The following is an 18525-nucleotide window of genomic DNA, read 5'->3' as shown; positions in this document are numbered from 1 at the left end:
ATCGGCTTTGGGGGCCTCTGTTTCAGAATATGGATGACTAATGGGATTCATTGGCTGGACTTGTTTCTGCAGACTCCAGGCTGAGAGCCAAATCTAATGAGATTCAATCAAGCCCGGAGATATGGCGCGATGGGCCGAAATCCAACAAAGTACTGCATGTTCCAATATTTGACGACATATCATGTGTCATATGCCGCCGCCTCTTCTCGTGATACATTTGGCAATTCTTGAGATATACAAGGTCTAAGAGAGCAAGAGAGAACTATCCACGCCTTCACACCATCGACTCTAGCAGCTTCAAACGAGAATGGAACAACAATCGATTAGCAGGGTTCGAGGTGAAGATGAGGAAGAACCCCGAGGAACCCCAGATACCGAGGTTGTTGAATTATACCAGACACCGATGGAGCGTGCACGTATGGACGGAGACTTTGCCCGCCTTGTACCCGATAACGACATTGCGAAAATGGCATTCAGCGACTTGATAACGTTTGCGAAGAGCACTCCGGAAGCTGATCACTCATGGTACCGCTTAATGTATGTTAACGAAACGCAAGAGGTCTCTGCTACGGAAATGGGGACCAGCGACGAAGAGAATACGAGCAAAGAGCATCAATTGATTTGGACTGGACACTACAGACTCAATCTCACGGAACAATTTCTCCCTGAGCTTTTCGGCCAATACGGTATCATTATCGGCGGAGGTAGACAAGAGCTGAGAAATGAAGGTGTCGATCTGAAGCTAACTAACAGCAAAGGGAGGCATCGAGTCCGGGGTAGACATGCTCGGCTCGCCCTCAGTAGTGATTCAAATGCTTGGATGCTCTATGTCGAACCCGACAAAGTAGTCCGCTTCAATGGAGAACCGATTAAGGGTACAGCTCGGCATCTCAGCGCTCCTAAAACACATCTTCAATTTGGGATTTTACAATACTATTTCGAGTATACTGGAATGAGCAACATTAGGTATCATGATCAACTAGAGAGTCTGCGAAAGTCGAACAAGCTCAGAGGCTCGATGCATAAAGCATTAGAAGCTACTCCTACTCATAATCTCACATATCTCAAGCGCTATGTGATACATCCCCCTTTCGCTATGGGATCATATGGTGTCATCTCAGCTTGTGTTCGATCGGACGGGATGCCATTCGCCGCAAAACGTGTCTCCCGGACTAAGAGGTCAGAATCAGAGATCGCAAATGAAATTGCTATGTTCGAAGCGGTTCAAGGCCATGTGAGTATTTATGATCAACTGCCATCAGTTAATGAACTGACTCTGCTATCTAAGCCTAACACTTGTACCTTGATTGAGGTTATTGAAACCAAATCTGATGTTAATGAGAGTCCGATTGACGATGTATACATGATACATTCTCCTTTAGCTGATGGTTCATTTGATTTGCTGCGGCTGTCAGACCACCAGTACGAAGTGCGGCTGGACGCATTTGGCAAGATCGTCCACGGTTTGAACCACATACACAGCAAGGGATACATGCACAGAGATGTCAAGCCCACAAATTTACTATTTTGTGGTCCAATGAGCGAGCCAGCTGTGGCAGATTTCGGCCAAGGAACACGTGAAAGGTATTCGACTGATCATACGAAAGGGACTATCTACTATCTCGCACCAGAGGTGCTTATACTGAAGAAAGAATCTGAGATCCTCGTGTTGAAGAATAAGATCGTAGCCAGAAAATCCGATGTAAAGGAGGAAAAATCCAGTAACCCCGAGCTGGTGAAGAAAGAAGTTGAGCTTCTTGAGCTGAAGAAGAAAATGAAACAGACAGGATCTAAGGATATGACTGGGATATCTGGACAACCCTATGGGCCAAAAGTTGATGTTTGGTCTTTGGGAATGGCCGGCTACGAGCTCTTCTTTCGTGGTCGAGGAAAACTCAACATGAATCTCTCGGCTATACAGGTTCATGACCTCATGTTGAAGTCACTCAAGGCGAGTAAATTATCAGCTGCGCCAGCTCTCTGTGCAATGTTGTCGTGGGATCCCGATCTGCGGCCCACGATGGATGAAGTAGCATCCTGGGCTATCTGGCCAGAAGCTTCACCTCTTCTAGATATCACAACCCGTCAAAAACGATCAAGATGAGAATTATTCTGGAGCCCGCTCTAACATTCAAATTCAGAGTACAATAATCACACTGCGCGAATCAGATTGGATAGTCCCTCACTTTAGCGACAACATATTAATTTATCGTAAGTTCCTCAACAACGAAAGGATTAAATCTCGGGAGCAACCATCGCTAACGATTTAACATCAAGAGATAACTCTAGGTACACACAGGCACACAGATAGTGATAGTCCAATCACATTTCCAACATACTCTCCGAAGCAGCCGGTCTGGCTGAAACCTCGCGAGAGTTTTTATAGTAAATATATGCCCTGCGATCGTTTGCAGACGCTTCTCCATTCCTTCTGGCAACTCCATATTTCTCCCACGCAGCAGTAGGTTGTTCCGTCTGCGTCCAAACGTCAATACTTTCCCTTGGAAATTCTGGCCTGGCCGTCGAACATCGGATGTACCATGCACACCAACGAATCATAAGGTGCTTCAAGGTCGTCAATCGATAGATTGATTCGTCAAGAAGGTCGAGCTTCCAACATAACTCCGCCTGACAAGGACAAGCATCCGCCTCTGGACGTTCGCGTAGGTCGTGCTTCTCACAGAGAATTGACAGCTCGTCAATTTTGTCTAACGTTTCCTTGATAGAGGTCTCTAAGGACTGAATAATTTTCTGTCTCACCGGCATAGTCAAAACTAACTCGGATTGTGGGGGACGTCTGGTCGATAGTGAGATTTTATTCTACCAAAATGTTTCTCTGTAGCCTGAGAATTGAAACAACGAATATGGCTCAGAAGATCTTGATTTTACGTTTTAGTGTTCGTTATATCGGAGAAAGACTGACACGACTGGACTGTGGTCTTCTTATAAAAGGACCTCAGGTTTATTTTTAGAAGGCTCTTTTTTTGGTGGGTCACGTAAACAGATTCTAGGTGAGCTATAAAAGTTGAGCGTTCTAGCGTGCATGTTGTAGGTGCCCCAAAAGATCAAGCTGCAATGGTCCTTCATCATTTTGCTCATTTGATCAGTCTTTTGACGACCTTGGTTGTGGCAAAACCGATCCCACTGAGTATCTCTCCCAGGGATACGTTCTTCTCAGGACAGCCTGCCGAAAGCTGTGTTGTCAATCTCGTCGATACAAGGGTCGATAACGTCTGCTCCTTCAATGGAAACCCCGCGACCTCCGTATGCTGTCCGGCGGGTAGCGCATGCGCTCCGAGTTTGGTATAAAATTGACGTTCCTTCTGCTTCTCTATGGTTCTTGAATGTAGCTGACCTTTTTTCTGGCACAGGATAACCAGTTTGAGTTCTTCTGCTTCTGAGCACGAAAGTTCTCGGAGGGTGGCTATAAATGCTGATAACGTTCACATTCTTTTGGTGCCGGAGAAGTGCGATTGCAAGTGTTATGGTGATTATGGTGATTATGGTAGCTGTAACACTAGCTAGATGAGTATCAAGGTCGTCGCAGCCTTGGTAAATCTACTATTGCATTATCGTTATTTGTTTATAGAATGCCCAGGTACGTAAATGCCCTGTAAGGAGTCCGTCCTTCATCCACTCTACCGTTATTTCGGTGATAGAGACGTTACATGTTGGACTTGAGACGAGTTGTTTCTACCCACAATGCTAGATTGTACCACTGTATCATAGATTATATCGTCGACACACATGTCTCCGCCAGTCGGTCCAATGTGAGAACAGTGGACGTCAGGTCGTAGAGGTACCATAAGTTGATGGAGACTGCGGCACAGGATGGTATTCATCCCAAACTCATATGAGGTCCCTAATCGAACGTTCTGACTCAGAAACTCTATACATTGCGACTTGTTCTCATACTGGACATTCTGCGAATCTGTACAGTGATTTAAAGCTGTGCCGCAGATTTGTTGGATGATATTTGATTTGAAGGTGTCGTTCGGTTTGTCTCCATCACCCTCGCAGCCGTGACTTTCTCCCAGAAGTTGGAGCATGTCGTCAAACAGCCATGCAAACCAGCGGAAGGAGGTGTCATACGCAACAATCTCTTCCTGCGAATTGAAAGCGAGCCACAAGTCGATTTGGACTGGCACAACTTTGTCAATCAACGAAATGTTGAAAAACACTAGTTCTGTGACAGAAACAATGTTGCCATTCGTGGCAAAGCGCATTGGCTCATGGCTGATCGGGATCCCCAGCACTGACACGATGGATGAAGTGCTGCCAAGGGTCGCGAATGATCCGAAAACGTACTCGGTGTTCAGCTCGCGACCGTGACATGTTCGACTATCGTCGACTCGACCGACGACATCCTCAGAAAAGAGTGTGGAGTTGACGGATAAAAGCTGAACCCTGTTGTTTGGGTAAATGAAGTTATCCCAAAACCTGGTAGTCAAACGATACAGGTTGTCAAAGGAGAGAGACTGAGTTTCATACGCATGAGACCGATGTGACAATGACAAAACGTCCATCTCAGGCATCTTGGTTGGAATGAACGACAAAGCCACCGAAGTATGGGTAGTGAGAAATATAGGGATCTTCATTTTCAGGTCCAAAAATGACGCTGGTCGGTATTGTTTGGCCAGTCTCATGTCTTTCCAATGCACACCTTTATGTACTTGTGTTGTGGACATATGGAAGTAACGTGCCCTTCACGAGTATTGTGGATCCTCATTCATTGAATTCAGACCAACAGAACTCCAGAGTTTGTGAGTGCACTATCACGTCAGCATTTCACAGAAAATTGTCCCATATTGTACAACCATCCTCCATTGATTGGTTCCGACTCTCAACACATCAGGCTCCCATCTTTTACACCTTTACGCCACCAAACCTGATCTCCACCCTTCCTTTCATATTTTCTGCCCCTCGACCTGGAAGTCTCTTTGGCCCCGGTTCTTTCTTCTTTTGTGCTTTTCGTTGCTCCGACCCGCTTCCAACTAGCCTTCTTCGTATCTGCAAGATGATGCAGCATCTCTGCGAATGGCCCTTTGTTTCTCCCCCATCCGCTTCTGTCTCCTCTCCGTCTTGCCGAGGGGGTGTTCTGTTCTATGTCCGAAGTGAGGGTTATCACTTAGTCGAGTTAAACATGGTGCACTGCCATTCGTTGATCTCCTCTTAATGATACACCTTATGCATCGTGGCGCTGTGGTTCATGTAGTGTTTCAAGCACTTCAGCAGAGTCTTGCAGCCTGGAACTCGACAGCAGAACGGTCTATTGAATTGACCTGCCCCAATGTGTATATCGAGGTGGCGCTTCAACGTCGACTTTCGGGCGAACGCCTTCGTGCGCGATGTTTCTGACCATCCCTTCTCGCCAATACAGATGAGACAAACTGCGCTCTGAAACGTCCACGGCGCCTCTCCATTGGCCGTGGATGTCGTGGAAGTGAGCCTATCACCACGCGTCTGAGAGAGATTCGGCCTTTGCAACGCCCACCCATCGTTGGCGGCCTGGCCGCTCCCGGTTGGTTGCCATGCTTTCGTAGTGACCGGGGGAAAAGACGGTGGCTCACCCTGAGGAAAACCCTCGTCGTGGTAGGGGTCTGCACGGTACCGCCGACCCTCCTGTTGAAAGCAGAGATTGACCAGTGCTTCGATGAAGGCGACCTCTCCGCCTAAGGCTTTACCGGTCGTCGTATCGCTGAGTGGTAGAGAGATAAATTTCGCCACGAGAGCTCGATCGGGTGACTCAAAATCCAGGGTTGGTGTCATATACGGTTCAGCCACGGTAGCCTCGTCCAACTGTCGATCGATCTCGAGGCCATCGATGGTGTCATGGAAGTCCCGGATCGTCTCTGCCAGGCGCTTGTTCCTCAACGTCGTCGTCATGCTATTGATCTCACGCCCCAGCTCCTTGTACCGGATGAAATCCGGATGATCGGTGGCCGTTGAAAGAGGATAATACCCATGACGGGTAAGTCTTGCCCGTCTTCGGTCGCGGTGTGCACGAAGCATAACGAGCCGCGGGTCGTTGCGTATTTCCTGCTTTTGCTGTGCGGTGAGCTCGGTTGGTGCCCTCTTGTCCCGAGTCAAGCCCATACGTGCCACGGCGCGGATAAGTTCGTCCTGGGGCGACGTGCCAAAGTAGATGGATTGAAAGTCGCGTTCGATAAGGTCGGGCATGTAGAATTGTTCGTATGTATCTCCATGATGGCCCATGGTCTGATTCCGTTCCTCGGGAGTCAGAGCGCCTAGAGGATGGAGATGCATAGTGAGCGCTCGGCGGGGGAAGTACTTTTCAATGGTGCGGCCAAGACTTACTGTTGATATTGCGACCAGAGCCCCGTCGTAATTGATAGAGCTCCACGGTATTTTCAAAACCGGATAAGCGGCCGAGATGTACGTGGTGATCGCGATACTTGTGATAAGGCAGGGCTTTGCTGTCGGACACGTGGAACCCGGTGGCGGTGCGCCTCACATCCCTAAAAAAGGGGTGTGGCAGCCTCTCCTGCTTAAACTTCAATTGCAGGACGTCGCGGCCAGTAGGCACCGTCAAGCTCAGCAACTGTTGCACCGAAGTGAAGGTTCGCCTGAAAGCCCGGTGAGCAAATGCCAAGGCCATGATCTGGTAGACGAGACAATATGCCAAGGTGGACTCCTCGTAGAAGATGAATTTTTTCCTACCACGGCAAAACGTCAGTACAAAAAGAAACAAGGTCCGTTTGACTGGACGCACCGCCGGCCTTTCCCGCCTGAATCCTTGATGTGCACAAGGTTCACCTTGACCGCCCACACCTCCCGGCTCGGGTTCTCTGGGTGTCGGACCTTCAATATTTCAATATGCTCATACCATAGTGATTTGTTGGTGCCTTTCGCGCTGCTGCTCTCCACCAACGCCCCCGGGCGGGTCGCCGTCGCGGCACTGAGGAGATACAGCACCGATATCTCCAATCGCAGAACGCCCGGGAGGGGTTTCGGGTCTTCCACCCAGTGAGCGTACAGGATTACGTAGAAATCCCGCACGAACATGGCGAACTTATCCTTCTCGGACGTTTCTAAGTGGTACGTCGGGGCCAAATACGTAGGAATCCACTGGGACTGTTGGTCAGCCGATGCACTTCCAACGTGTACCACTGATCAGATCTAACGCACATCTCGGATATCGAGCTCCGTGCCATTGTCCATTCGGCGGCCTGCGTAGTCGATGTACGCACAACTCAGCCGCTTCCAATAGCTCTTGATCGTGCTCTCCTTCTTTACACGCCAGTTTTTCACGCGCCATTCGAGGTATGTCTTCATGGTCTGAGCCTCGCAGGCCTGGAGGCACTCCACGTAGTCCTGGCGGATTCGGCCACAGAAACTGTAGGAGGCCGACATGTTAGAATCGGCGGCAGCACAGCAGGGGTTGAGGGAAGAAAGACGCACTGCCGCCAGAAGTCGACTTCTCGCTCCACTAGCGACTGGGACCAGGCTTTCCGGCGGGACCTGGCTCGGCCTTGGGATTTATGAAATACCATCCGCTGGAGAAGATCGTCCCGTTCGATTGTAGATCGACCGTCGTCTTCAGGGGGCGGGTCGAGGTCGGAGGTCGAGTTCGTGGCGACCTCATCGACGCGGACCGACGTCACGGATCTGGAAGTCTCCGAACCGCTCGACACGTCGTCGCACTCGGACCTAAACTCCATCGTAGAGTGTCCAGAGCAAGGGCGGACGGTCGTGGTGTCTGGTAGTGGCTAGGGCAGTGTGAGAGACGCTGAACGAGGTAGGCCCACGTCCGATGGCATGGAAGGTGAGGAGTAGAGGTGAGAAGGTAGAGGGGAGGGTATCGAGGTGCATGGCGAGAGGGCGAGGAGGGTTTAAGAACCCTCGCAGAAGGCAGCACCATCGCGGTGTCGCAGATACCAGCTTTTCGACTCCGGGCTTCCTGGTCGCAGTGTGGTGACCTTGCTGGCACAGAAAAGGACAGAGGCCGATGGGGTGGAGTGAGAAAGTGGAGGTTGCTGACGGGGACGAGAAACCAGGGTGCAGGGAGCAGGGAGGGAGGAAGGGGCCAGGCAGGAGCAGCCAGAGAAGAGAGGGTTGAGGTCGGCCAAGGGTTTGTCGGCTTGGGTGGCTGGAGGGGTCAAGCCACAGGTGCAGGAGCCTCGCAAAGCGGCGGTCCGCGTCCCCCGAAAAGCGAGGCCTTTGCACCACCAACTGTATTCAAGGAGTGATATAACGGAATATTTAGACTGGGGTTCGGGTCGTCACATCACAGGTTGCATCAATACTTCTTGGGGCACTTCGTCGTTAGTTGCATTACGTCTCTAAAGTGGAGGGTCTATGTTCCCGATTTAGTTTCCGTCAAGGCGTCAGAAAATTTAAGACGTTCGACTGTAGTTACTAGTAAGCAGTCGCTCCTCTCAGCTGGAGGCCTCGAGTCGAGCGTGGGGGAGGGCCAAATACTTTCAGGCGTTGTGCGTTTGTTTATATTCATGTTGAGCATATTCATTCAGAAGCAAAATGGTAGGAGCGTCTCAGATGAGTTTGGCGTAGAGTTTTGATCACCAATTGCGATGGCCATTGGGTTGCAGGGCGATTAGAGCGCCAAAATCTCTGACTCAGAGCCTGCAAACACCCATGCACTTTAAAACGCTGGCCAATCTCAGACCTCAGACCTTTCCGGCAGAAAAGCCTGTCACATTGATCGAGGTAATCATATCGCAGCGCTTGTGCACTCATTGCTGGACAAGGAGTTTGGGGGCAATTCGTCAGTCTTTCCAGGCCAATTCGCGAAAGCGCTAGCTAATGAACTTAAAACAAACCATTCCCCCATATTCAAGCCAACGACTACCTAGGCATTACACGCTCCAGCTTTTCTTTTGGACCTTCCACGATAGCATTTGCAAGCACAAATCTGAACGTCTCCTAGTAAATAACGAGAATGGCGGACCCGTTAAGCGTTGCCGCTTCGGTGCTTGCTGTTGCAACAGCTGCCGTTGTGTCGATACGATCCCTATGCGATACTGTCAAAAGCTTTCAGAATCGCAACAACACTTTACGACGCCTTCAAGCCAATCTACAAGATCTTGCCACCATTCTGGACTCGCTAGTACAAGTGATCGAAGATGATATATCGGTGTTGGCGCTTCTTGAAGGTCCCATTGATCGTTGCAAAGATATATGCATCGAGTTTGAACAATCCATGAAGAAGTTTCACGCAAAATCGAAGACAAGCTTATTAGATTGGACAAAATTGGAGTTCATGAAAGGCGACATCAACGATTTTATAGAGACCCTTGAGGGGTATAAGTCAACAATCACGGTCGGTTTGGGAACCATCAATTTGTCAGTCAAAATCTCCTGTCTGTTTTAGACCCTGCTGACCTTATTTGTGAGGCGGAACTCTAAAGTGTCTCACGATGTCCTTCAACAGTATGAAGAGATGATTAAAGACACGGCATACAATCTCGAAGTCCATTTACGCCGTATCGACGAGAAACTAACAGGTTACAATAGTCAGGGTGACAATGCACTAGAGACAAGCATAGACCTTCAAGACGAGAGGGCAGTAACTCAACAGTGCCTCCGTATTTGTAAGGATGCAAGCTCTTATATTGAGTCGCTAACAAAGCGAGCGTCGACCTTATTGCAAAATGCGCCTCAAACCAATGCTGAAGATGATTCATGGGGCGACTTACAAGCGCAGATGCTCACGCGCGAGGCTTTTAACACATCACAATCCAATTTCTTGAAGGTCATCAGTTGCCTTGGAGAACGTTTACAGTCCATGGTCACGAATGAGGGAGCAGGAAATGAAAACGAGAGATCACGGTTACAAGAAGACATCAACATATCAAAACAGTGTCTGCAAGTATGCAAAATGGCTGGCGAAATTTCTTCTCAGAAGATACACAGGATCGGAGAGGCTGTTGCCGAGGATGACAGTGATCAAGTGGTGGTGACAACTTTGGCGGATCTCTTTGAGGTCAGAAAAGCGGTCTCCAAGGGTCGCTCGGCGCAGCTGGTTGCCACCCTGACACCTGAGAATTTTGATCATGTGGTCGAGAAGCGGTATAGCAGCCGATTTGGTGCTTTCCTTGACTCCTCCGTCCATTCTCAAATCGGGAGTGCAACCTCACCAATTCCTTCGCACTCTCAAACTAGTAAGCAATTTCTTTCGCCTGGATTGAACAAAGATTCGCAATCACTTGGGCCAACGGGAAGACGTGACAAGCCGAATTCCAACGAGATGAAAAGACGAGGTGGAAATGGAGAAAACGTATGGAAGGCCAAAGATTAGCTTTATGAAAAAAGGATCTCTTCCCGTGACTCTTAACTTGCAATGATCCGAGACCTTACCCGCAGCCCCTTGACCGGATTTGCTGCGAGAGTTCGTACTTGCCGGTATGGCCGACTAGTTATTACCGGCAATGGTGATGCACTTCTCATCGTTACCCTCTTCGCAGTGCTTATCCACTAATCGCTCTGATTTATTGATCGCGATCGGCTCGGCGGCATGAACGGTCCACAAAGTCGCTGATACTACTCCGATCTGCCATGAGGACAATTGTCCGGTGACGCGGTCGGCTGTAACTACAGCTGCGCCAAAATTTGATTGTTCCCCCTCTTTCTGCAATCCTCGGTACTGCCATTGGTGCCTTCTCTCGGACCTTTACAACCATGATCTAGTCCTCAGCGTTGGGTGAGCGTATGATGCGAAGGGGGGTTGGGGTCTGGTAGACTCCGGTCTCTCTGAAGTGACGAGGTCCGTGGTCTTCAGGGCCTCGACCAGTGCGAATTGGGTTTGAGTCCATCGGCGTTCTACTGATTTATAACACCGTGTATGATTCTACTCCCGGCATGTGCTTGAGGGAGAGTTGCACAGTTGGGCTGCTATATCCTGTCCTGTTCATGTAAGTTTTAGAAATGTTGGAGGATGGCCCACGTTTGAGTGGCGACCGATCTGAACGCCGAGTGCTGCTTACTGCACGTTGCTTAGCACTTGAAGGTGTCCCTTGTCTCGGAGAGGGTGGTGCCACATAGACGAGGCATAGCCTACCTTAGGCAGCCGATACGCCTGGTAAACCTGCCCCGTCCGTGCTGGCCGTAGGTGCCGCAGACTACATATCCCTTGGGTTGCGGTGATTGTCTTCTTGACCGCTTATTGTACATATTCTCCATCACAATTCCTCGCCAAATCCTCCGAAAGCCGCGACGGGTTTGTAGCCCAAGGCCATGACGTGCGCATCAGGGATCTGCCTAGGAATGCAGCCCTTGACTCAGAAAGCTTTGGACTTCGGATGTTTCCAGGTTGGTGATGGAATTGCCCCTGAGGGCGTGCACGCGACGATGCTAGAGCAGGAGGTCAGATAGCGAAACCACTGAACAAAGAAGTAATAGCCTACGGGTCTTCTAGAGACTTCACTCGACCGGAAGTGGGATGGTTGCACCTTTCGGAGCGTGCACACGGCATAGTGATGTGGAAAGCAGAGTGCCAGTCGGTCGGGCCCGCTTTGTCGCACTGAGGATTCACAAGCTAAAAGAATTTACAGAATAGCGACCCCTTGGACGTCGCTTGCACGAAGAGTAGAGTGATAGGCATTGTAGCAGTGCAGCATAACGGTCCAGCACTTAGCCCGCGCTAGTCGGTAGCTTTGTTGTAAGGAAGGGAAATTGAAACGGATAATGTGATCACGTGGCGCTTTCCGTGACGAGCCGTCCAGTGGCAAGCTGCCGCGCCAATGAAGGTGGTAGCTGGTGTCCGAGGCCTTCAACTGTGGGCACATTGTAGCGATACGGGGTGTCTTACTAGTTACATAATCGCCGTCCTTGGGTCCATCCTTGGCTGGTTGTCGATTGGCGTCCCTGCACTAGACTGCCTGGACGCTTGAAAGCACGAAAGCCCGGTAGCAATTCTTCGTGGTGCTGATCGTTTTGGACGATGCCGACCGACACTTTGCCATTCCTCCACACCTGTGGTTTGAACCCTCAGCCACAGCCCTGGCTTTCACCGCCTGGCCTCCCCGCTTCGCCCTACTCTGTCACACTACCTGCTTCTCGTCGCACAGCCCTGCGACCTGGGCAGAGCCACCCAAAGCCACTACAGGCATCGTCTGCTACCTTTCACGCCTACCCTCCCTGCGCCCTGACAGCTCTTTGGCGTCAGCATATTCCACCTTCTCCTCTCACGTCACCTTTCAAGCGTGCGCCCCACGATAGTGATACCCTCACGCAACCCTGACCGCCAACGGATACGTCGATTGCCGCTTCCGCTTTGAATGCCTATGATAGAGCTTTCAGTCTGAGTGCGACGATACATTAAGCGGTCGGATATATCTAAGGCCGCGAAGTTGTTTCTCGGTGTTGAGGCGCACACCGACTCTACTTGTGACGTTGGATGGCGCTCTGAGGGTGATGATCGATCCCACGAAGACTTTGTGGGTGAAATGGAAAGGTGACCTCTAGAATCCCAAGGGCAAACATACCAATCACGCCTCCATTCAGAAATTGGCCGTTTCTTCTTCAAGTGGTACAGCCTCATCGTATTGATGATATTGTGTCCTGAACAGCATATTCCACAACTCCTTACCGATCTTACGATGATCTTCGTTGAGTTTCGCTATGTTGTCTACAACGAACTCTCTGAAAAGAATGGATCAGCGGATTGGACAAAGATGCCGAGTCGCTTGAGGAGGAGGAAATAACGCCCCCCTCTCCCCCGTCGAGGAAATCGTTGTACGACTCGAGGATCAAGAGACGTGGCACAAAGTGGGATTGAATGACTAACCAGAGGACTGTCTCTAGGTTTGTCACGTCGTGTAAAATTCCAAAGAGACTGCCTTAGCGCCCAGCGCCACCTTCAGCTCTCTAAGGTCCCCCTGCACGGATGCAGAGGAAGTGAAAGGTAACTATGGAGCTATTTTACGGAAACTTGTGATGAAAATTGAAAGCGGGGATTGTCCGTGCACATCAGTGTTTTCCAGAAGTCTCTTTCACATTCTGGCCAAGAAGTTACAGGATGTCATAGACAACTTTCTCTCTCCTGCCGCAGAAGGAGGGTACACAAGTTCTTCAAACCGCGAGTACCGGGTAAGGACCAGAGCTCAGAGCATCACACCGTGACAATTACTGAGTCCGGGTCTATGGTGGTGACACATTTCATAAGTAGGTCGATAGCAGTGGCTTGTATCCAACCCTGGAACCTTAGGATCCAATACTTCCGCTTCACGATCAAGAAGAATCATGTAGGAGGTTTACACCTGGCGACCTGTGACAAATCTTTTTATCCCACTCAAAGATTTTTTTTCATATCTTCTCTCACGTCAAAGTCTTACAACGAACTCTCTAAAATTTATTCCCCTCTAACACAATTTCAACACCAGGGAAACCGTACCTGAGATTCATTTTCTAGAAAGGCTAGGCCAAGTTTCGAAAAGAAAACCGCTACAGTCGCTGAATATACACTTTCCTCGTCCATCGCACATCCTCCTAGGCTACAGAAGCTGTAGTAGCGGTATAGGTAAATATGTCAAAAACCAAACGATGTATAAGTAACGTGCTACAGAAAGAGCTTAAGGCCATCTACTGCCGAGCTACTAAGCCTATAATAAGCACTCAGTGCCACCGCACCGCCCATAGAAGAAACAACGACATCTAGATGGGCGCCTGGAAAAGATGCAGGGATTTAGGGTTGAGCCAAACTGAGTTCGGGGAGTTAATCAGCTACATTCCCGTCGCTGTACTTGAGCGCCTCCCTGAGGATCAGTCCTGGCTTATCCCCTTGTGCATTGTCCAGAACGACAGGTTATGCAAAATGAGGTTCATGTATCAGAGCCTGGAGGAGTTTGTGGAGCTCATTCATAACAGCACAATGTACGCGATCAGAGACGTATTTACACAGTCGGTCGCATTGGTAGACCCATGGATGGGGTTGATTACGGAAGAGAGTGGGCTTAGCTCCATGGATGCTCTTATGGACAAGAATTGGAACATGGAGAAGCCTGTGATTGCGCTGTCAGGTCAGATTCTGCGTAGGCGCGGGGAGAACTACTTGGTCGCGGCCGCGACCAGTAATTCGATCAAGATCTTGTACTCGCGCACCATGGTGGGCCCGGTTTCGATCTTGAAAATGGACGAGTACACAGACAGTACCTTACATGAGCTATTGACCAGGGTCTGGCATGAATTTCAGAACTCACAAAGAACCGGTAATAGGCATCGACTCCTACGGCTGCCTTACTGAGACCACGATCTATCAAATATGGTCCTGGCTCGGGCAGTGTTCCCATACGTGCAAAGAATGATGTCTGGATATCTACTCTCGGCGGTCACCGTCATCAACTTGCAATTAAGTAATTCAGCACACCGGTAAATAGACATCGTGTTTTACCAGTCTATTGCAACGTAAATACTCTATCCGGGAACTAAACTCAACCTGGGGGTTGGCTACACATACGCGGTTGATAGAGCAGCAGCACATACGAATTTCCAAATAGTTTGATTGAAGTAGGGATAATTTTCGTCTAGTGGCCATTAGTAATTACTCATTTCGGCGAAGCGTGCCACAGCAAGTCAGCCGATGCCGTTGTCAATGCGTGAGATAGGTACAACGCCAACACCCAACACCCAACACTAATTCAACCATCGTGAAGGTCGACAAACTGATCCTGGTCCAGTCCAGCGTCAAGATTTCCTTCTGACTCGGATGGAAGACTAGGCTAAGGCCATAGAGAATATAGTCGCATGGCGAGTTCAAAAATATATACATCAAAAGTAACTGAAAAAGGGCTGGTGTTACTGTCGTTAAATGATTAGATCCGAGTACAAGAGACCCGATCTGGCTGGCTTTGTTGGCGGAACGAGGAAAGTAGAAATATTCACAATAAAGACGTGGCGCAAGTCAATCGCATCCAGGAAGTACACTTGAAAGCGCAGACGAAAGAAATATAGCATGTAGTCCTTTCATATCGAACTTTTAGCGACAGAAGAGTAATATGCCTCGTAATCTAAAAATGCTAGGCCGAAATTTCGGATTCATAGGTCAACTCATTGATGCATTGATTCGTCAAGAATCACAATCCGCTCCTGGTATCACAACTTAGTCTCCTGAATCCAACAAGGGAAGACTCCGTGCTTGGTTCGACTCCTTCAACAATTCAAAGAGGCTTCCACCAAGCACTTTGTTGAGTTGTCGGAGAAATCCGCCGTTTACTGCATCGATTTCGCCGAGTCTGAAACCGGCGGAACACCATCTGGAATAGGCTTTGCGCGAAGTCGAAAACCAGGCCCATGTCGCTGCCAATTCCCAGGAACAGCATCACTCTCTGAGCTGCTTTGCGGGAATTCACCAGAACTCCGGAGGCCTTGAACATTGATCCTTGACATATCCTGTGAGAGCTGTACCACAGTGGCATCACTAAGATATCCTCCAATTTGCCTCGTCCTCCATCCCAATCCTCGATTCATACCATGAATCGTCTTACCGTCCGTCGAGACCATGAACTGAATGGCATCGCCTGTGGCATAATTTTCAACCACACTGACATTCTCCTTCAAGTCGCTATCTGCTTTGGTGCATATGTTCATGCATTGGCGGGCCGTTTCCAACTCTTCTTGGAGCCTTGCAAGGTCGGCAAGATCATCTGGAGAGGCCACCGTGATGTTCGACTTTGAAATCATCCGTTGCATTAGATCTTTTATGTGTCGTTCAAGCTTTCCAGATGCCGTACGAAGGCTATCTCGGCATTCCCGTAAACCCTTGTTTATGACTGAGTCAGGGGTGCTTCCGATGTCATTCCGCCCAGGAGATTCGTCCTCGGGTCTTGCCGGGATTCGAATTTGGCTAATGTGCTCTGATAATTGATCACAGATCTAAAAACATCGTTGTGTGCTCGTAATCTCATCTTTGATTCAGTCGGCCTCGAGTGAATCTGAGCTAGAATCGGTCTCCGTCCTCTGAAGGGGCATCTCAAGCTTCTTATTGATAGTTTCAAGATGTGCCTGTAGATCTTCAGTAGCAGCCCCAATCAAATTTTTGTAGTTCTCAAGGTTCTCGCGGGTGACGGTGGATTTGTGACTGGAACATCCAATGAGCTCTCGCTTAGAAATGAACGAAAAGGTGAACTCACAGGGTTACGTTAGTCAGGGCGATGGTAATGGTCAACTTGTATCCTGCCGAATATCGTCGAAAGCTGTCTATATCGCCACCCATATATCTTAGCTTTGCCCAGTCACAAAAGGTTGTTCGAGAATTGCTAGACCGCGATGAGCATTTTAGAATCTCTGCTTGGAATTCTCTGTAGGCATTGCCGCAGCGTAGTAAAGGAATGTCGAGAGACGAGAGCTTTACATCGGGAGATGCTCTGAGAGTGTCGCTAAGAGGAGCAAGAACACTGCTTAGGGCTTCAAGCTCTTCCGTGAGGTCTCGCACGCGTTTGGGGTGAGATTGAAAGCTTCAGATTGTCTCATTTAGCGTGATGCTGGACTGGAAGGCGAAGAAAGCCAGTGCCAGTATGCCTGATGACAATCCTACTATCGCAGTCATTGGATGAAGCGTGGCACGGCAAACAGTGTGTGCGCGGCACAGGACAAAAAGTCTTGTACAGGTCCAGAAAAATCTCCCAAATAAGCTAGCGGGATTAGCGTAGGCATCATGATCTGCTGACACTAGTACCGGCCCATCACCTAGGCGCCTCATGAAGCGATTATATTTTGACCTTCGCCAACGTAACACGGGTGACGAGTGACAGGCATGTCCTTCACAGGCCCTGAGACTAAATGATCGAAAGAAGTCCTCAGGGCAAGTTTGGGCACCCACCATCACGAAATGCAGCCCTTTTTGATCCCCTCGGCACTATTAGGCGATCTGTCAATCAATTTATGGCATCCTATTTTTGGTTTCTAGTTGGCCCATCTTTTGGTCCTTTCAAAGACAAAGAATGCGTTTGCGATTCCCGAGACTCCCGCAGGCTTGACACCTTTCATCTCATCATGGCCTCGACCTTCACCATCTAGAGCTGAACCTGCTAGCTGGCTAGCAATGATTCATTTCATCCTGCACTTATCAAGCCCATGCGTTCGGCATCCCTCCAGCGCTGGCAAGCTGGTTCCAACATCAGTCATAGCTCTCTCCGGCCCTCAAAATCTCGCGGCACTACCGGCCATGAAGATTCCAGGTTGAGGCCCTGCTGATGTGTCTCATTAGCCATTATTGAGTCAGGCATGACTTCCATGTCCCAAACTCCAGGATCTGGAAGCAAATTCTGTTGGACATTGCAATGGTCGGGTTCAAGCCCGGTGCATGCAGCACAATCTGCTCCATTCTCAGTCAAGGCCGATGCCCCAGTGTTCCAGGGGCACAATCTGGACGGTCCACTGTGCTCTCCAGTCCGGTAGCTCAAGGATAGGTCCCCCAACGGCAAATGGCTTCCGTCAACGTGAAGCATTTGCACAATGTCCTGGTTTTCTTGGTTGTCTTGATCAATGAACGGCCTCTTCAAGCGATCCTCGAGGACTTCCACCGGTCGGTAGTAAGAGACCACGTGCCAGGTGTGGTTCAAGTATTTCAAGCGTATCGTCTTCTTCACCAAATCTTCAGGATGGGTATTGAAAGATTTGGCCAGTGGACCATAGAGTTGGTCGTATCGACCTTCCAGGCCTTCGTTAACCAGCACTGACTGGTTGCCAGTCTTTATTATGCGTGATTGTCTGCCTGCTGGCTGTAACTCTCCATAGACGAGGAAACCATCCAGAGCGCGGCTCGGGGTCCACCGTTTTCCATCTGTCCAACGCTTGATGCCGGATGCAGCCTCCTCGAAGATGAATATGTGGCCGCTTTGCACAAGGGTAGGTCGTTCGGATGTCACAGGTCGGCTGCGGATGAGTGGCAAACTACCACGAAGACAAGCTTCAATCAGGCTTTGGGCATCACCGGCAGTTTCGACGAAACCCCGGTATGATGGTTGGAGGCCACTATTGGAGTCCATTGTTGGAGGCTGTCAGAGGTTTTGAAAGGGCAGGAAGGGGAAGGCCACCAGAGTCCCAGGGCTGTAGATATGTCTCATATACTTCTACCAAATTCGACTTGCCCTTCTCAAGTGGTACAAAAAGGTACAACAACTCGTGTCAGTGACACCAAGTCTCGGATGGCTGCATCTCTTGTCACCCCTTGCTGATGTGATAGATCACATTGCGAGCGACCTGTTGTGTTATTATTCGACACAGAGAAGAATTCAATAACAGCGTTGACTGTGCTTCAGGACAATGTGTTGCTGTTTATAGGAAAAGGATTTTCTTTTATTTTTTTTAAAAAAAGTTTCGAGCGTGCGATGTTGGAGCCATTCGTGAAAGCGCCAAATTGCGGTGCTTGATTGTGCCAAGCTAGCCTCTGGCTTCTGGGTTCTGGGTGAACACTACATTGAATGAGATCTTCAGCACATCCTTGCATAATTGACAAGTGACAAACATGATATGCTCCCTGGATCATGCTAAGGGATTAAATAGTTCACATCCCTAGCAGTAAAACGCCCTACGCGATGAGATCTACGT

General features: G+C 49.4%; 7 protein-coding genes across 7 annotated transcripts; 2 read left to right on the top strand and 5 right to left on the bottom strand.

The window, feature by feature from the left end:
- Positions 1–307: 307 nt before the first annotated feature.
- On the top strand, positions 308–2104 carry LTR84_012411 (uncharacterized protein; the record flags this gene model as incomplete). Its single annotated transcript, XM_064855933.1, has 1 exon — positions 308–2104. The coding sequence occupies one exon, from the start codon at positions 308–310 to the stop codon at positions 2102–2104; it is 1797 nt and encodes a 598-aa protein (XP_064699785.1).
- Positions 2105–3644: 1540 nt separating this feature from the next.
- LTR84_012410 (uncharacterized protein) lies at positions 3645–4535 on the bottom strand (the record flags this gene model as incomplete). The annotated part of the gene is made up of 1 exon (XM_064855932.1): positions 3645–4535. One exon carries the CDS (start codon positions 4533–4535, stop codon positions 3645–3647), a length of 891 nt encoding a protein of 296 aa, XP_064699784.1.
- Positions 4536–5172: 637 nt separating this feature from the next.
- Positions 5173–7682, bottom strand: LTR84_012409 (uncharacterized protein; the record flags this gene model as incomplete). Its single annotated transcript, XM_064855931.1, has 5 exons — positions 5173–6248; positions 6319–6677; positions 6734–7089; positions 7150–7357; positions 7423–7682. 5 exons carry the CDS (start codon positions 7680–7682, stop codon positions 5173–5175), a joined length of 2259 nt encoding a protein of 752 aa, XP_064699783.1.
- A 1238-nt stretch (positions 7683–8920) lies between these two features.
- LTR84_012408 (uncharacterized protein) lies at positions 8921–10279 on the top strand (the record flags this gene model as incomplete). The annotated part of the gene is made up of 2 exons (XM_064855930.1): positions 8921–9324; positions 9376–10279. The coding sequence occupies 2 exons, from the start codon at positions 8921–8923 to the stop codon at positions 10277–10279; spliced, it is 1308 nt and encodes a 435-aa protein (XP_064699782.1).
- A 4907-nt stretch (positions 10280–15186) lies between these two features.
- On the bottom strand, positions 15187–15666 carry LTR84_012407 (uncharacterized protein; the record flags this gene model as incomplete). Its single annotated transcript, XM_064855929.1, has 1 exon — positions 15187–15666. The coding sequence occupies one exon, from the start codon at positions 15664–15666 to the stop codon at positions 15187–15189; it is 480 nt and encodes a 159-aa protein (XP_064699781.1).
- A 222-nt stretch (positions 15667–15888) lies between these two features.
- On the bottom strand, positions 15889–16189 carry LTR84_012406 (uncharacterized protein; the record flags this gene model as incomplete). Its single annotated transcript, XM_064855928.1, has 2 exons — positions 15889–16054; positions 16107–16189. The coding sequence occupies 2 exons, from the start codon at positions 16187–16189 to the stop codon at positions 15889–15891; spliced, it is 249 nt and encodes an 82-aa protein (XP_064699780.1).
- A 907-nt stretch (positions 16190–17096) lies between these two features.
- On the bottom strand, positions 17097–17963 carry LTR84_012405 (uncharacterized protein; the record flags this gene model as incomplete). The annotated part of the gene is made up of 1 exon (XM_064855927.1): positions 17097–17963. The coding sequence occupies one exon, from the start codon at positions 17961–17963 to the stop codon at positions 17097–17099; it is 867 nt and encodes a 288-aa protein (XP_064699779.1).
- Between the last annotated feature and the right edge of the window lie 562 nt (positions 17964–18525).

The sequence above is a fragment of the Exophiala bonariae genome (assembly GCF_035927105.1).
Source record: "Exophiala bonariae strain CCFEE 5792 chromosome Unknown scaffold_71, whole genome shotgun sequence".
NCBI lineage: Eukaryota > Fungi > Ascomycota > Eurotiomycetes > Chaetothyriales > Herpotrichiellaceae > Exophiala > Exophiala bonariae.
The sequence above is the reverse complement of the archived record's forward strand: the minus strand, read 5'-3'. Positions and strand labels throughout refer to the sequence as shown.